General features: G+C 36.6%; 1 protein-coding gene across 1 annotated transcript in view; it reads left to right on the top strand.

The window, feature by feature from the left end:
• Window positions 1–340: 340 nt before the first annotated feature.
• Window positions 341–18,020, top strand: part of PRKDC (protein kinase, DNA-activated, catalytic polypeptide) — a gene marked incomplete at its 5' end in the record, with an annotated part of 67,708 nt that continues 50,028 nt past the window's right edge. The window contains 18 exons of the mRNA XM_010079760.1: window positions 341–431; window positions 1,741–1,904; window positions 2,541–2,693; window positions 3,947–4,054; window positions 4,795–5,021; window positions 5,450–5,544; window positions 6,400–6,499; window positions 7,477–7,610; window positions 8,119–8,373; window positions 9,345–9,571; window positions 10,450–10,658; window positions 10,798–10,930; window positions 11,989–12,147; window positions 12,472–12,675; window positions 14,707–14,892; window positions 15,810–15,914; window positions 16,869–17,036; window positions 17,323–17,450. Coding sequence (XP_010078062.1) covers window positions 341–431; window positions 1,741–1,904; window positions 2,541–2,693; window positions 3,947–4,054; window positions 4,795–5,021; window positions 5,450–5,544; window positions 6,400–6,499; window positions 7,477–7,610; window positions 8,119–8,373; window positions 9,345–9,571; window positions 10,450–10,658; window positions 10,798–10,930; window positions 11,989–12,147; window positions 12,472–12,675; window positions 14,707–14,892; window positions 15,810–15,914; window positions 16,869–17,036; window positions 17,323–17,450 — 2,846 coding nt within the window. The remainder of the gene's footprint in view (window positions 432–1,740; window positions 1,905–2,540; window positions 2,694–3,946; window positions 4,055–4,794; window positions 5,022–5,449; window positions 5,545–6,399; window positions 6,500–7,476; window positions 7,611–8,118; window positions 8,374–9,344; window positions 9,572–10,449; window positions 10,659–10,797; window positions 10,931–11,988; window positions 12,148–12,471; window positions 12,676–14,706; window positions 14,893–15,809; window positions 15,915–16,868; window positions 17,037–17,322; window positions 17,451–18,020) is intronic.

The raw sequence follows: 18,020 nt of genomic DNA, 5'->3' as shown, positions 1-18,020 counted from the left end.
GGTCATTCTATGATTCTATGATTTACTTCCACTTTTTAGACTACTATGCCATTTTGTAGGTGTACGTTATCTATGATGATAAAATTTTAACCTTCAGAAATGGCAACTGAAAGTCCACAAAATGTGGTGAAAATGCTTTCCGGTGCTCCGCTCTTTTTCTTATTGAATTAAACCTGTTTTCTTGTTTGATGTAGATCCCCCCCCACCGCAGGTTCTTCACATTTCCTTCATCCATATGTTAATATGTATGTTAGTATATTAATAAAACCTATGTAAACCAAATTATTTATATATAGAAGTAACTCATCCTTCACTAATATAAATCTGTGGAATTATTTAGGATGACAGCCCCTCTTTGGAAGCAGTAAGGTCTAGAGTGGCATGCCTTCTTGGATCTTTGGGAGGACAGATAAACCACAACTTAATTACAGGTGAGTGTAAAAAAATAAAAAAATGTTTACATGCATCTACTGTCCTTCTCAAAAGTTGATTTTAGTGAGGTCGCAACATCACTTTATAAGAATTCATGAGCTCTTCCAGGAAAGCTGTTCCTCTTGTTTAAGTAAAATTACTTTTGTTCAGTTTTGGAGTTCAGGAGAACAAACTATTAACTAACATTATAAAAAATTACATTATGACTGTATGATTGTATTTATTCTGCACCTTTGCCCTCTGGCTCCAAAGCCATTTTAAAGCTTTGCCATGGTTCACAACTCCTTAGTACGTTTTTCCACCTGTTTACTACAATTCCCACTTAGTCCAGTTTTGCAGAACTGCAGCCTGTGAATTGTGTACGTCTTGGCGACCTTACTTCTTAATTAGTGAATTTAAGGTTCACTATGCCTTTAGTAGGTCCAAGCAGTAGAGCTCCATTTGAGTGCCTCCTCAAAAAAACATTTTCTGTTCTTCTCTGTTCAGTCTGTGAATAAGCTTTATAGTTTAATTATTATAAATCTAATAAAATAAAATCTAATTAAAACAAGAGTGGGAAAATATACTGTTAAGTACCTGATAATGAGCTTTAAGGGATAAATTCAGCACAAAATTTAGTCAGTTGTATAGAAGTGTTGTTTCTTTCTTTTATCAATTTTCTTTCTGCTGAGTACTTCTCTGTTGCTTATTCAGGAATATTGAGGGAAAGTAGCATTTTTCCCTGGAAATGAAGTACAAAGTGTGGTCAGACTTTGTTAACCAGATTAACAAATATGGGAATATAGGGAAAGAAGGGAGTAATTATGTCAATTTTTCCTGGAGGACATAGCCATAAATGTTGTTGTTCTCTGTGCAGCTGCAGAAGTCTTTATGTTGGAGCTGTTTGTCTGATCTGATCTTCAAGAATTGTTTATAACAGTAGAAGACAGGAGTAATATATTGGATGTCTTAAAGAAGTATTTGAAATTAAGTGTGATTCTGTGTCTTCTGGGTTTATAATTGTCTCCAAACTTACCTGGATTGAAACTGGAGCCTGCTCTGGCAATCTCCTGAAATGTTGGCTGCAATCATTTTTTCCATGTGATGGCTAAACATCTATTTGGATGTGCATATAAACCAAGCCTTCTAATGTACTTCTGGTAGTTGTAACGTTCAGTAATTTATGAAGCATTAACAGTTTGTGGCAAACTAACTGAAGCTGGAAGGTTACAGATTTTTTTGACTGAGCTAAAGGAATACTTCTTCTGTGTATACTGTATAAAGGGGTGGTTTTTTTTGTTGTTTTTTCTGTGTTTTCAAATGCACTAGCTACCTCTGCAGAAGAGATGATGAAGAAATGTGTATCCTGGGACACTGAGAAACGTCTGAGCTTTGCTGTACCGTTTGCAGATATGAAGCCTGTCATCTACTTGGATTTATTCTTGCCTCGTGTGACTGAACTGGCTCTTTCTGCAAGTGACAGACAAACAAAAGTATTGATGTTTTTTCTGCGTCTTTTTTCATGCTAGCTGATAAACACTGTGTAAAAATAATGCCTTAGTTATTAAGAAAAACTTATTTTAATTAATTCGTAGGTAGTAATGTGCTGCTTTCATGCTCTTTCACGATGAAATTATTCTTGAGTGTTTAAAAACTAAAGAGCAGAAGTTGCTATAAGCTCTATCAGACACCCTTGTGCTTTGAGAGTTAGACTAAACATAAAAATGAAAATCTTAAACTAGTTGATCTTCAGTGTTTTTTGGCCTCCTTTTGGCGTATGAGCTTGTGGGCCCAGTCCAGCAGAGCGCTTCAGCAAATATTGTGCTGCTTTGGTGGATTGGGATGTTGATATCTAAAGAGATTCCAGAAGGACTGTATCCTTGAAAACACAGAGATGGGTGACTTATCCACTGATTAATTTTCTGCAGCTGAAAAGTGACTGCTCACGGTAGAGACTAGAGCATAAGGACAAAGACCAGTTAGAATGTGCTTAAATTATTTCCATGTTTTAGCACAGACTGGAGTGATTTCTCAAGTACACCCTTTCTTTTGGCTCATTCTTACCTGCTCACAATTTTTTGTTCTCTGAAAGGAATGGATGCATAACGAAAGGGTTTTTTAAATTTCAGGTTGCAGCATGTGAGCTACTGCATAGCATAGTAACGTATATGTTGGGGAAAGCATCTCAGATGCCAGAAGGATGTCGGGGTCCCCCACCCATGTATCAGTTAAATAAGCGAGTATTTCCAGTACTGCTTCGTCTTGCTTGTGATGTAGACCAGGTAAACAGATTCATTTATAAGCCTTTTAGCTTGTTTAAAATACCTCTAAATCTGGGAAGTCATTTATAATTTTTAGAAGTTATCCCATTAGAAATTACCTTGACATGTGGACTTTCCCCATCATCCCCCACCCTGCGCGAAATGTGGTGTATTTTGTAAGCTATTTTAGGAATAGTTTTTCAGAATTTCAGGGCCAGGTGGGGTGGAAGCCTTTTCAAAGACTTCAGTACCGGAGTATAATTCAGACTAACTCAGGGGAGTGTACAAATACACGAGCGTTTCAAGAGTTGTGATAGATCCAAGATTCGAAGAGTTTGTGGTAGTAGCTGCTCTTTATTGCTGTATTTAATTTCTATATTTTTCTTTTTCTGTAATAAGCTAATTTGAGGTGAGGTTGATTATTTCAATACTGGATGAGTGCAAAGCTACAATTCACAAGAAGGACATTTGGGAGAGAATTTGTAGCTGCTTCATTGACAGTTGAGGATGATATATTTAATTCAAACAGCTGAACTTGGTATTTCTTCTCCTTTACGCAAAACAGAGTAGACACACAGGTTCGGCTGCACTGAAATGACAGATCTTGTGCCTTTTCAGACTGCTATTTGGACCCTGGCATCCAGATTCTTTTTTTAGACTAAAAGGATTTGTCTTCTGTTAAAATATACAGGAAGTTATGTTACCAGTTTAGGTGAAACCCTTTCTCCTGGCATATGGCTAAATTTAAACTGTAGGTAAATAGTATCTGAATTCATCCAGACCAATGCACACAGACATAGACACTGTATTATAAGCAAGTATATTTAATGATTCTGTCTTTCGTGTTATAGTACAATGGTATTTGCTCAAGTTGACTTACAAGCAGAATTGTTGAAATCCAGCAAGTTAGAATAATGTATGTGGTAAATATTAAGACAGAGTTTAAATCAGAATATGGCTTAAAAGCAAACTTCCTTGTTTTCCTGCCTGTGTATTGGCATATCAGTCCATGGCATGCAATATTTTTTGTCTGTCTCAGAGGATCTTACTGAAAGCAAGCGTAGAGATCTTTTGAGACTAGTTGAATAGAAAGTAGCTAACCAGATTTTTTTTTTCTTTAATCCTTGATATGGGAATGTAATATGAAGCTGATTATTTTATAGACTCTTTTTCAAATAAATATTTTTTTCTTTTTATTCTTATGTATTTTGAGTAGCAACATAGCATAGAAATATATTAATACTGGAAAAGTAGTTGCCTTTTTTTATTTTCAGGTAACAAGACAGTTGTATGAGCCTTTAGTCATGCAACTCATTCACTGGTTTACGAACAACAAAAAATTTGAGAGTCAAGATACGGTGGTGTTCCTGGAAGCTATCTTGGTAGGTCATAAGTCTGCCTTTTCTTTTTTTCTGTGCCATGATGACTTTAACTAGCATCATTTTACTACTGAAAGAACGAGGAGCACCTAAGCAGATGTAGGGGCTCCTTATTTGAAAGAAGGAAAGCAGGTTATCAATTTTGTGATCTTTTAATGTTTTTTAATCAAGATTTTGATGAATTATTTCTCTATTTCTTTGATATTCTCAAAATGCAAGTCTTTAGAGTGCTTAGAGGATTAATGAAACGTTATTTTTGTCGTAGGTTTTTCCCCGACTCAATTAAAGTTGCTTTTGACGTGTGCTTAATTTTTCTGTAAGCTTATTTGCTTTCACCAGGCACAAAAGCTTTAAATTGAAAACTGGCTTTTGGCACTAACCTGAAGGGGCTGGAGCCAAGATAGGTCAGGAGATTTTTGCAGTACTTTTTATAAATTAAGTCAATGTTGCCATACTGGCTAATCAGAAAATGAAGTGACTTAGACAAGGCTTCTAAACTGTTCAGTAGCTGAGATGGGAATAAAAATCCAGACCTTTGAGACCTAATCCAGTGCTGTGAGGGCTGGAAATGCTTTCCCTTTCCTTGGACAGTAGTAGTTTTGAGGCTTTATTACTTCTGGGAAAGTGTGAGTACATTTTTTTTAACTTACAAATAATACTGTGTAAATAAACTGTTCTAATAACTGCGCTGGGACAATGCCTTTTTTTTTCTGTTCTTCTAATGAAATGTTGTATAATTTCAGAGTGGCATAGTGGATCCAGTTGACAGCACTTTGAGAGATTTCTGTGGTCAATGTGTACGAGAATTTTTGAAATGGTCTATTAAGCAGACAACACCAAGACAGCAGGAGAAAAGCCCAGCAAACACCAAGTCTCTTTTTAAACGGTTGTATAGTCTTGCTCTTCATCCCAGCGCTTTCAAGAGACTGGGTGCAGCGCTTGCTTTTAACAGTATCTACAGAGAATTTCGGTGAGCAAACAGAGCTTGGAACACTAGCTAACTTGGACTAAAGGTTCAAGGAGATAAAAAGAATTGAGCAAAGAACTCAAATAGTCATCCTCTCACACTCATTCTGTTAATGAATACAGTAGCTGTAAAACTGAGTTACTCAGATTATTGATTTTTAACTATAATTTTGTACTTCAGGCTTTCTACAAGTGGGGAGTGTGAAAGTTTAAATTTCTGTCGCAAGTTTATGGGAAGTTACTTATGCCTTTTAAAGGTGATCAGCAAGTCTTTATTGCTATTCTTCTAGGGTGGTTTAGATGTGTTTTTTTCGTGAAAACATCTTGTGCAGTTTGTCTCTACAGTATTTTAATTTGTTTTTTAATTAGAATTTCGCACTTAGTGCTTCTTCTACTCAAGTTCCTCATCATATTTATTCCTAATTCTAAAAGGGAAGAAGATTCTCTGGTGGAGCAGTTTGTATTTGAAGCATTGGTTGTATTTCTGGAAAGTCTAGCCTTAACCCATGCAGATGAGAAATCATTAGGTGAGCTATAATTAATTAACTATGGAATGAAGAAAAAAAGCCGTCCTGTTGTATCTTGGACTAAAAAAAGAAAAACTAAACCAAATAATGAATCTCTAACTAGAAGAAAAGTGTGCTTCCTCTTACAACAAAGGAAGGATTATTTTTCATTACTGATAGAGAGGTCATTCGATATCTAGTTAGGAACTCTTTGAATTGACTCCTTGCAACATATAAAGGTGGAAGATTTTGCGCTCAAGACAAAGAAGCTTTTCACATTTACAATGATTTACAGTTTTACAGTAATACTGAAAATGCTAGTGTGCTTTTGATTTGAGTCCTGGTTTTGCAGTTATGCATTGTAAAAATGTAGCTTGATGAGAATCTTTAAGTCTGCTCTTTGATAACAAACAAAATGTTGGAAAAATTGGCATTTCCCTATATTTTGTGGAAAATTTCCATGATTTTGTAATATCCTTTCCTGTTTGCTTTGTCATTTTTCTCTACAACAGTATGTAGCTTATGAAGAATCTGTGACCTCTTCCACAGTGCTAATGATTCTTCACTAAGTTTACTTTTCTCCTGTTCTGTTTTTTTAGTGCTCTGACTTTCATCAGTTAATAGTAATTAGAACATAAAACCAAAAACTGATGTTGCAAAGATTTATTTCTTTCAGATAAACAGTTCAGTATATGATAGGAGCGGCCCCAGAAGAAATATTCATATGGGAAAATTTTAGAGTTTCTCTAAGCATGAGCGTAGTGGAGGTGATAGACATTATCCTGTGTGTAAGTCTCTTGCACCATTTCTCTAGTGATAGAACCTTCATTCATTTAACCTCGTTGCTAATATATGTCAATTCCCTCTTTCTAACAGGTACCGCTCAACAATGTTGCGATGCTATTAATCACCTGAAGCGCATAATCAAGCATAAAGCACCCTCTCTAAACAAGGAAGGAAAACGGAGAGTACCACAGTGAGCAATTCGCCATTCTTTTGATTTTTTGAATGTTGCATTTTGGTTAACAATGTAGTTCCATTAATACTTAGGACTGAATGGGTAATTCATTCTGTGACTGGTGCTGATAGAGATCTCCTGATAGGTCTGTTGAACCACTGGTGAGAAATGCTGGAGGTGATAAAAAAGGGTCATGATGGTTGTTCTTTATTCCTAAGCTCAGAACAGAGGGCTTGCTTTAGTTTGTCAAGGACAGAAGGGAAAGAAAAGCATGTGTCCTGCTCACAGCAGTGGTTATAATAATGTCAGCATTGGTGTTACAAAGAATTTGAAGGAAATTCCGCCCAAGTTTTTTTTTGTGGTTTGTTTTGGGTTTTTTGTTGTTGCTGTAAGGGTTAGCAGAAGTAGGACAAGCTGCAGTAGGATGATCAGTGATTAAAGACAGGTAGTGAAAAAGGTGGAAGAAGCAAGAATCGATTCAGTATCAGGCTGGATGAAGTTCTGAGTCACCTGGTCTAATTGCATAGTTGACTCCACTTAGAGCAGGAGGTTGGACTGGAGACCTCCTCAGGTCACTTCTGAGCTGAATTATCCTGTGACCCTAAGGAAACAGGCAAGTGGAATCTGGGAGTTAGGTCACTGCTGTGGCACATGGTAAGTTAGGAGACTGGATAACTAGAGACAGGAAAACTGTGCGGGTTAATTTAAGCTTTATTCTCCATTTTTATCTATTTGATTGTTACAAAGAAAAGGAGAGAGACCTGATTCTCCTTTTTAAAATTTTGCCACGAAGAGTGTGCTCTGGGGATCAATAGTAGAGTGGGGACAAAGGAAAGTAGTGCAGAATGTGCTTGTAGAAGAGCTCTTCCTTATAGTCCAGACGGGCTGTGGTTAGATAGATAAAAGGACATTCATAATACTCATGAAACATTTTGATGTTTTTCAACTGGAAGACTATGTTGTGAGGACTGTTAATCCCTAGTATTTTTGTGCAGAGGATTTCCAGCTACTAAGTTGGTGTGTCTTCTGGATGTTGTCCTGTGGCTCTTAGCGCAGTGTGGACGACCTCAGACAGAGTGCCGGCATAAAGCCATGGAGCTCTTCTATGAATTTGTTCCTTTATTACCAGGTATTGTAAGTCTGAATGCACTATTATCTTTGCTTTACTGTGCATGTCTTCCCTCTGTGTTTTCTGTGCAAAGTACTGATGACAAGAAAAGTTGTTTTTGAAGTAAATATCTGTTCACCCAATGCTGTTAAATAGAAACTGAGTAGTTGCTCATATTGGAAATCAAGTATTGTGAGAACCTCAAGGTTTGTGGGCATAGAAAAGGGTTTTATTGCAAACTTCCTTTCAGATGGGAAAGAGAACTTACAGGCCCAGAACTACTGTTGTCTCCAGCTATAAAGGCAGTATTTGCTGACTGGGAGCTAGTGGGAGCATCTCACAAGTTGGTCTCTTTGTGGGTAATTTAAGTAGTATGACCAAGGCTAGATCAGAACCAATACCTTCTCTGCTACAAGATCCAGTTTAAAACACAATGTTTGTGCATGTCAGTCCATTTGCCTCTAATTCCTTGCTAGTTTGAAATGTGTTTTTTCTAGGGAATTTATATTTCTGTTTGTATTTCTGTCAGGAAACAAGTCTCCATCTTCTTGGCTGGCTGATGTCTTAAAAAACCGAGATGCTTCTTTCCTCATTAACAAATTTGAAGGAGGTGGCAGCGATGCCAAAATTCTGTCTGGGATCCTTTCTCAGCCAACTCTCTATGGTATGCAGGAGCCCTCCAGTTTACAGACTGTCATGCGGTGGATGGATATGTTCTTAGCAGCACTAGACTGCTACAATACATTCTTCGAGCTGCGAATGATCAAACCTCATGAAATACTGGGTGAGCGATTAACTCTTGCATTAGGTTCATTAATGTCTGTTACACAAAGCCCATAAAAGATGAGTTTATAACTTGGACTTTAAGCTTTTTTTCTTAAGTGTAGAGTTGATGAATTCTACAAATCCTCCCAAGGGTTTCAATGGCAGTTGTTGTACTGGATGTTTTTTGATTAAGAAGTACTTTGGTAATAGTGTATCTTAAAATGTTTCCTTTTTGTCCTGTAACTATACCTTTAAATTTATCTCAGTGATCCAATCACCAGCAACGTCTTCTACTAAGAGATTTTTTTTATTATTATTATTTTAAGTCTTTCTAAAGCTGTTTAGTAGCTCTTTATTAACGTCTGGAGGGAGCTATCAGAAAGCAATGAAAGAAGTCAGCTGTTAACTTCAAGCCCTGTACGTTACCTTTCTTCAGTTCCTGATGCTTCAACTGCATCAGGTCCAAAAGCCTCGTATTTGAATTTTGATCAGGTGCATAGTAGTACCTTGTTTAGCCATTGGGCATCTTAAGAAGTTTTTCTTTTAATTATTCCTGCAGGTCTAAAAAAAATGCTTTTTATCACTGATAATACAGTTGCATAGTTACTTCACATATCAAGTTTTGTACAAGTTCTGGGTAGTCAGCATCATCTCTGTCTTAGTTTAAAACAATACTTAATATCCTTGTTGGATGCAGTTGGCGGAGGGCTAAATTACTCAAAACTAGGGATTTAAAACCTTTATCCTTTTTATTACACGTCTAAATCATCATAATGAATAAGTGTTTGCAATGATCAGTAAGTAGAAAGCTACACTTCACTGCTCAGAATGTTAATATTTGGAATTGGCATGGGACTTTCAGAAAATACTGGTGTGAGATGTCGTGGCTTGCTGTTTGTTATCTCAGTTTGACTGTTTTCTTCCAAACACAAAATGTATTTAAAAGCTGAGAGCGGCTGTATCGTTTCAACTTAGTATGATTCTTTTTAGGTGTAAATGAAAGATCCTCTTTCTTGGAAGCTGTGCAGTTCTTCCTTGAAACTATTGCTTTGCGTGATATCCATGCAGTGGAGGAGTGCTTTGATTGCAGTTCGAAAGGCAACATGTTCAGTCCACAAGAGAGGGATGTATATAATTACAGCAAGTGTACAATTATAGTCCGAATCATGGAGTTTGTCACCATGATCCTGGAAACATGCCAGCAGGATTTCTGGAAGGTAGGCACTGAAATATGTAGTGGATAAAAGATACAAATTTTAGATATAGTTAAAGATTTGTGTTTTCATTGTGAGGTTAGTTTGCTGGAGGACATCATCTTTAATGGTGTTTTAATTGAACGTAATGACTAAGTGTTGTGAACTGTTATGGTCTTCGCACGTAAGTGAAAAGAATTATATTGCACAGTTGAGTTTTAGTGGTTGATTTAGTTTTGATTAGAGGAATTAATGTTTCCTATATCTTCTAGTTGTACATTGACTATGAGATTGTCATCCTGTATGGAGTACTTGGAATGAATATTTCTTGCATGACTCCTGATGGCCTTAAATGTGTGGAGGTGATAGCTGCTTGAAAGGCAGAAAGGCAGATTGTGGCAATTCTTTCCTGAATTTGGTATAAATACTCAAGTCTCTCCATTTGCCTAGTTTTGGTGCAATATAAGCTGTATTCAGCTACATAAAGTGTAGTCTCTTAAGAATTTTATGCCACCAGGTTTAGTTCTGAGACTGACACTGTCTCTTGTTTTAATCTCTAATAGTGTGCAGAGAGGTGTACATCTGGATTTCAAGGTGATTACAGGTGTATAATCAAGACTTAAATAGGCCTATGTTGACATAAAAGATCTTATGTGCAGTTTGATGAGGTAGCATGTATCGTATGTATATTTTCATAGATACTTAGTTTCTCTGTATTAGCACAATTGATTGAAAGTCAGACATTTAATGGAAAAAGTCGCAGTGAGAATAGTTATTGTTCCATGTTTTGTTTCATTTTAGATACAAAGACTAATGATAAGTTATGAAGAATAAAATAGGGAAATCTAAATGGAATTTTAAATAAATTTATTTAATTTTATTTAATGTTTTATTCTTTCTAGCTGCTTGAGAAGGAATTGCTTAATGCAAGCCTTATAGAGCTTCTGGTGATGACAGTGTGTGATCCATCCCACGTAGGCTTTAACACTGCTGATGTGCAGGTCATGAAGAATCTTCCAGATATCTCAGTAAGGCTCATGAAAGCTTTGATGAAATCTCCCTATAAGGAATCTTTGAAACTGTGCATAAAAAAAAGAATCACACTACAGAGGTAAGTAGGGGCTTTCTGGTGAGCATGAATCCAGAACGAATGCCACACACTGTGAGAAACGGAAAGTAAATGATGTTGTGTGCAGTTGCACATGGAGCTCCCCACCAATGTAATGTTATTGTTTCTCTTTCCTCATTAGCCTTGAGGACCTTTGTTCTGTTGATCTGTTTAATTCCGATGCACGTTTTGATCAAGTTAGGTTTAGTGCTGTCCTTTCTGCCTGCAAGCAACTCCAGAAATCTGGCCTGCTTCAGTCTGTTCTTCACAATAAGGTAATTGTTTATCCAGAAAATAATGGTGAATATTTTTATACAGTAAAGAGCTTTTTCTGTGTAAAAGGCCAGTATGAAAACGGGGAACAGATGAGATGAAGTTGTGTAAAATGAGATCAGCAGTGAAGAGCTGGTGTTGAATAGCATCAGAAATAAATGTTTTATGTTTATTCTATAAATCTGAGTAGCAAAATACTGAGGTTTGAACAATCTTCATAGTTATGTCTGTCTTTCTCCAATTTCCAGAGCCTGCAGGCAACTAGAATCTACTTGAAACTTCATTTTAGTGAGCTTCACAAGACTCAAAGCTCAAAAATCGGGATTTACTATCCTATAAAGGAGGCATTTTTCAAAAAATTTTAAACAAGGAACATCCCAAGTGATGGGGGAAGTTGGAGGAATACATTCTGGCTGATCAGAAAGCAATATAGTGGGTCTAAGTTGGAGAAAAAATAGGATGGAGAGCAGTTGAGGGCGGGGGTCTACACTATATTACTCAAAAGAGTTTTCTCCAAAGTTTCTGATTGTAGTCCATGTGTTGTAGTTAGGGCAATTGAATGAAAACAGGCTATGCACCATCCGCAAGGACTGAGCAAAATTATCTGCTGGTGAGCAAGGCTATATTTAGCAAGGAACAAAATACTTAATTTCTGTGGGGTGTTTGCCATGTATCCTCTACCTCCAAACAAAAGCTAGAGCTGTGATTGTAGGGTGGTGATACTTGGGCAGCTGTGTGGTTTACCTTTTGTGGCTCACCTGTTCTGTAGTAGTGTTGTTATCTGAAAAAACACTACAGGAGGATCAGAATCTTTTCAAGATTTTTAAAATTACTGTTAGTTTGTTCTGAACTTTATATGCAACTGGGTTGACCGGTTAAAAATCTTGTTCCTCAGGTAGAAACGTGTCTTGTCATGGTATATTTGCATCGCTTTATAAGAAAATGACCTCGAGTTCAAGTGTCTTCATTAGCTGTATAGGTGGATGTGAAGGCTTTTATGGTTTGGGTTTTTTGGGGTGTTTTTCAGCTTATATTGCCACTTGTTTATTTATTTCTACAGGATGAAGGACCTCATTTCTCAGTTGGCTCTAAGCTTCTTTCAGCTGTTTATAAAGGTATTGCCCCTGGGGGTGAAAGGATATCTCTTCCATCATTAGACATCAGCAGTAAGCGATTAGCTGATAGACTCCTGCAGCTAGCCTTTGCTATTGATGACCAGGTAGGATATGGTTCCCCAGTTTTAATACTGAATTATCATTTAATGCTCATCATCAATAGTCTTCTACCCATATTTTGGGTATACGAGGCTGATGTTTTATTCATAATCCTACAGAGGAACTGTAAGGGTTCTTTGGCTTAATTGAGTGACAATTGTAGATAACAAGCATTTCAGTATTCTATTTGTGCTTTATTTTTGTGCTTTCTGGCAACATAAAAGAGTTTGGGGTAGAAACTTTAAAAAAAAAATCTCATGTGCTTTTGTAAGAAATGAGTGGAACTTAATGTGGTTGAGATAACTGTCTCTATACTTTAATTTTCACAGTGTGAGGAGCTAGTAAGTCTGCTGTTGAACACAGTGGTGTTATCTGTGCCATTATCAGGAGCATCCCAGAAGAACCTGATCAATTTCTCTCATGGACAGTATTTCTACAGCCTGTTCTCAGAAACCATCAATCAACATCTGCTGAAAAACCTGGATGTGATCATAGTCCAGCTTATGGAATCAACTGTCAGCAATCCCCAAATGGTATTAGATCAGTTCTTTAAAAGGGCAAAGTCAAATGGGACTGTTAAAAGTAACACATTTTTTTGTTGTTATAGGTGGATGTAACTGAGTATGTAGTGAGGAAAAGTGCATTTGATTGCATGTCGGACAGCATTGCCCTCGTAGCGGTTCTGTTTTTATTGTCATGGCCTTCTGGTGCCTACTGGTACTACCTTCATGATCTCTGGCAACCTGATGTAGCTTAGGCTGTGTGTTGTCTCATGTCAAACTGGATGGAAAGTGCTTACCTATTACTTATCCTGAAATCTATGAATTTCTGAATTTTTTTTGCATAGTACTTGAAATCAAGAGTGTCCTTTCAAAGCAAGCCTGATTGTTCCCATTTACTCTGCTTTGATTTTCATTGTAGAGTGGTCCCAGGGCATGCAGACTGGATTTGATTTGTATAAAACTAAACTGGAAAGTGAACTTCAACCACTACTGGGCATTTAGTCCACAGAACTAGAGTAGAGCTGAATCAAAGTATTAAAAAGAGAGACAAACTCAGGTACTCAGTCTCAGCACCACTTGTTTTGCTCAACAGGTTTTCTTCTGTTGGTCCACACTACTTACTAATGTAGAGCTCACCTTCAGGTCCACGAAGGAATGTGCTTTAACTGAGAAGCCTTCTTTCAGTGCTTCTGACAAACAGAAGGGTCAAAAAGAGAGATCAAAAGTCCACTTTTCCCTTTTGCTTAAAAAGATGCTCAGGAAAGTAGATTATCCTTTTAAAAACAATTGAATCTTTCTTTGTCCGAGATGTTAAGCTTAAAAGTGATGCTTTCAACTAATGTTTTAAAACACAGGGAGGATAATTTTTTATGATACCAGAAATTGTTTAATTTGATTGTAGAGAGATGTATGTATGTTTTAAAAGGCTGGTGCTTGTGATGACTGTAGTGTTTTCTGTGCAGAGCATGCCACATTAGATTTACTTTTAAAAGTGTTCCTGATAAGCGACAAGCTACAAATTTACACTGACTACATGTGGCAATAGTGTTTAAAGTCTTTACTTCATTAATTTAGTGAAGGTAAATAGCCAAATTGGGTCAAACACACACTTTTTCTGCAGCCTGCTATTTGCTGTTTTTCTTTGCCTGACTTAAAAAAAAAATATGGCGTACATTTAATAGGATATCTTTAGTTTTATGCATTTGTGATGTACGGGAGGAAAAAATAAGGTTTATTTTACTGTACTCATCCAAATCTGGTGAAATCTCAAGGTTGATAAAGTCAATCCAGTTTATTAGGTGGTTGCCACCTATTCCAGAGAATGCAGAAGTTATGTTTGGAAGTAATTTTCAGTTTTAGTCAGGTCTTAGACTGTGAAGAAAAAAAGATTGAAGCATACTGAGTGCGTATCTGGTATGCCGTGGTTTGTGTTTCCTTTCAAAATGTATGCATATAAGTTACCATATGTGCTATTTCTCCTTTTTTCTCAGCTTCACATTAACTAAAATTTTCAAGTATTGATCTTTAGAGTCATTCTGGATTATATTTTATTTCTCCATATCTTCACACAAAAGGTATGGGAAGGAATTGCTGCGTTGTACTGAGTGAAACAGGAGTAAATTGGATAGAAGTCTCTTTTTTGAAGTGTGTGCTTCTGATTTTCTACAGAGAGACTTCTCCTGTATGCTTTTGAGATTTAAATCTAGCATTGCTACGTGATGCAATAAATCTAACTTAAATTTGCTGATAAAGTAGGATTTTCAAAGATCTTTAAGCATTTACTTTCCATTAAATCCTGTTATATTAAAGGATGTGGGATAGAATTAAGATCTTCCACTTTTAAATCCTAATCTTAGCTTTCTGAAAGAGTCAAAGAGGAAGGTGCTTCTAATTTAGGAGCTTTTAGGACAGTTAGTCAGAGAAAGAGCCTCAGTGGAAGAGATTTTCTTCTTTTTAACAACAACGGTGAATCGGTGATGCTTTTGTCGTGACTGCCCATACTGAAGAAATCCTATCATTTCGTTTGGGATGTAAGAATCTACCTGTTGTTTTTCCTTTCAGGTTGGCAGCATTTTGAATGGCATGTTAGATCGGAGTTTTAGGGAGCGTGCTGTACGCAAGCAGCAAGGAGTGAAACTGGTCACAGCTGTACTAAGAAACTGGAAAAAACTTGACAGCTGGTGGGCCAAAGGCTCAGCTCCTGAGAGCAAAATGGCAGTCCTGACCCTGCTGGCAAAAGTTCTCCAGGTACGTGTTACTTTATACAATCCAGGTAACTTTTCTAGTTCTGTAGGAATTACGCCTTGTTTTAAAGAAATGCTGTTTCATTCTGATTTTATGTTTGGGGGTCGGGAAGTTGAAGAATATAAAAAATCTAGTATCTTTCTATTTGCAAAGTACAAAAACTGTTTGGATAGACAGAAACTACTAGATTTTGCTCTTTTCTTTCCTTCTCCCTCCTTTTTTTTTTTCTTACTGCTCTAATGTTTTCACTTCCTTTTTCCCTTCTTGAGAATTGGTACGTACAGGGAATAGACTTTGAAACTGAGCAGCCTCCGATAATGCTCTTTGTCATGCTGGCATCCAGAAAGTCAGAATGGAGGCGTTCTAGCCACATCAACAGACTACAGGAAGATCTTTATTTCAAAGACCTGTAATTTCTATTTGAGTTTAGGTCTTTTTTTTTTTTTTCTTTCTCTATTTTGAAAACACTTTATCCTTTTGGGATTTTTTAGGAACTTGTAGCTGTACACAAATTTACACAAAGATCACTTAACTGAGAGATTTTTTTTCTTTTTTATAATTAATTATTTTAAATTTGAATTGTGTAAAAGGTATGTTTTAGGACATAGGTTGTGAGCTGCATTGCTGTATTAGCTGGCAGTGAAGTGAGCATCTGGCTTTGAAAGGGAGCGTAACTTTTTTTTTGAACTGGAAAATATCCAACATTATGATTGTTTGCACTGTATAGGAGCTTTTAGAGTTCTTTTTGATAGTCCTTTTAAAACCAAAATAATTCTGTATGTGCTTTCTGTTAATTCAGTGTATTTTTGAAGTAAACAATTCTATAGCTTAAGGTTTTTTTATTGTTCATTAATACAATGATCTCTTTGACTATTTAAAAAAAAAAATCCTAATTTTTTTGTTTCTTCTGTTTGTTCCAGATAGACTCTTCAGTTTCTTTCAATACCAATCATGAAGCATTTACAGATGTTTTTAATACCTATACCAGTCTACTTACTGATCAGAATTTAGGCTTAAATCTGAAGGTAAATTGCTCACTTCAGTGGCTTCCTCACCCTCCCCAGATTAGAATGTTAATCGTTCATGAAATTCCCTGCTTAAATTTTACCTTAGATGCACAGTAACGTGGACATAATTTCTGTTTTTTATTCTCCTGTTCAACATCCTAAAAATTGCAAATCATTGTTCTTCAGACAGCAGGCAATGTCCCCGATTGTTTTGGGTGTAGGTGCTCCTTTTTTTCTTGCCCTGCTGAAGGCATGCAATCTTTAGGAAAAAACTTACTGTTAGTTGCAAGTAGTTTAGAACTCTGAATTGTTAATTTGAGAAATGACAGATAATCAGGCTTTTAGCAAGGAGTGGCATTTCCCACATGTCAAATTACAAATATTGCCATGATTTTAATGTCAATGTCTTCAAGCATGAGACCAGTACTAGTGGATTAACTGCTATGTGTGGCTTGGTCAGGAGAGGGAGGTAAAGTGCTCCACACTGAAAGTGGAAGTTCTGAGGGGTGCTGGATCATATGGTTTGGACTAGAAGACTAAAAATTTTGTACTTATGAAACAGCTTTGCATGGTTGCTGCTCAGTCAGTCTACCTTTAGCTAGACAGAGTTTTGTACTTTCCTGTGCATTCAAAATAAATAAAACTTGGGGTCTTGCTTTATCTGCCAGGTGGAGCATGAAATCAGAGACTTGTATGATAATGGATACTTACTTAAAAGACCAGTAAGGTCTTACTGATAGCCATGTCAGGCATGAGATATTAATTTTCTTTTAACTCCCACTCAGCAGTGTCCAAAGGTGTTTTCTGAACTAGCACTTTAAAGATGAACAGCTACTTAATGTGTCTTTGTCAGCACACTGAGCCATTGAATCACTAAGCCCATCCAGGCTGGTTATTTCATAGTCCTATTAATCTTGCTGCATAGTTAGAGGATAATTTTTATTAATGTGAAACTGCATTTGTTTTCTTCAGGGCCAAGCAGTGATAATACTTCCGTTCTTCACTAATTTGACTGGAGAAAAACTTAATGACCTTAAGAATGCTCTTGATCAACTTGTTGCTTTCAATTTTCCCATGAGGTCAGATGAGTTTCCCAAAGGAACCTTGAGGCACAATAACTATGTAGACTGCACCAAGAAGGTCAGTATTTTTAACAGCTGTGTAGTTAGAAGCCTAATCGTCTGATTTCTGTCTAGAAACAATCTTTCACAGAATCTGGAATTAAAGAGAGACTGCTCACATAAGGAAATTAGCTTTTCTGTTTCTAAGTTATGTTTTTATCTAGAAGTTTAATGTACAGATACACATTAAATAAACATCCTTCTGTGCATCTGCTTCTGATAAGTATTGAAAAAGAAATACATAATTAGATGGAATTGAGTTGATCCAGTGTGGCTCCTTATTTTATACATTGCTACTTTCTCAGTTTTTAGATGCACTGGAATTGTCTCAGAGCCCAATGCTGTTGCAGTTGATGACAGAAGTCCTCTGTAGGGACCACAGACATTTCATGGAGGACTTATTTCAAGCCAGTTTCAAAAAAATTTCCAGAAGGTGAGATTGGTCTATTGGATTTTGCTCTTCTTCTCATTCAATTTTTGCTGAAGCAAATGTGCTTCCTCTATTACGTCATCCTTGTAATAGTGATGGTTTACATTGTAAGCTTTTACATAATATTTTTTAATTCAGATTTTGCTTTTGTCTTCACATTTCCAAAATAGTCCTGAAGGATGAACAAGTTGCACCAACTTCCAGATGACACTTCCAATGCCTGGGCAAATTTTGTAAAACCTTGTGTTAATTATCTTGTTCTGCCAGAATTCAGTTGAAGATAGTAATTGTGTGTGATACTTATATTTGCTGTCCCTGTATACCCACATGATCACTTACGTAGATAGCACTTAGACAGTGGATTGCTTTGTTCAAGTGCTTTGAAAATACAGCAGCACATTTATTTAATTGAAAGTTTCCAGAGTGGTAAAGTGTAGACACAAACATGCTCTGTCCACAGAAGAGGTCTTCAGTCTATTTCAAAACCAAACATTCCAATTCATGATGAGATATTAAGTAGTGACTATTTGAGCTTGTAGTTTCCTGGACAAAGTCATTTACCTTAGGCCCAAA

Source organism: Pterocles gutturalis, unplaced genomic scaffold (assembly GCF_000699245.1).
Source record: "Pterocles gutturalis isolate BGI_N339 unplaced genomic scaffold, ASM69924v1 scaffold21264, whole genome shotgun sequence".
Classification (NCBI taxonomy): Eukaryota; Metazoa; Chordata; class Aves; order Pterocliformes; family Pteroclidae; genus Pterocles; species Pterocles gutturalis.
Note: the sequence above shows the minus strand (reverse complement) of the source record. Positions and strands in the feature narration are given on the sequence as shown.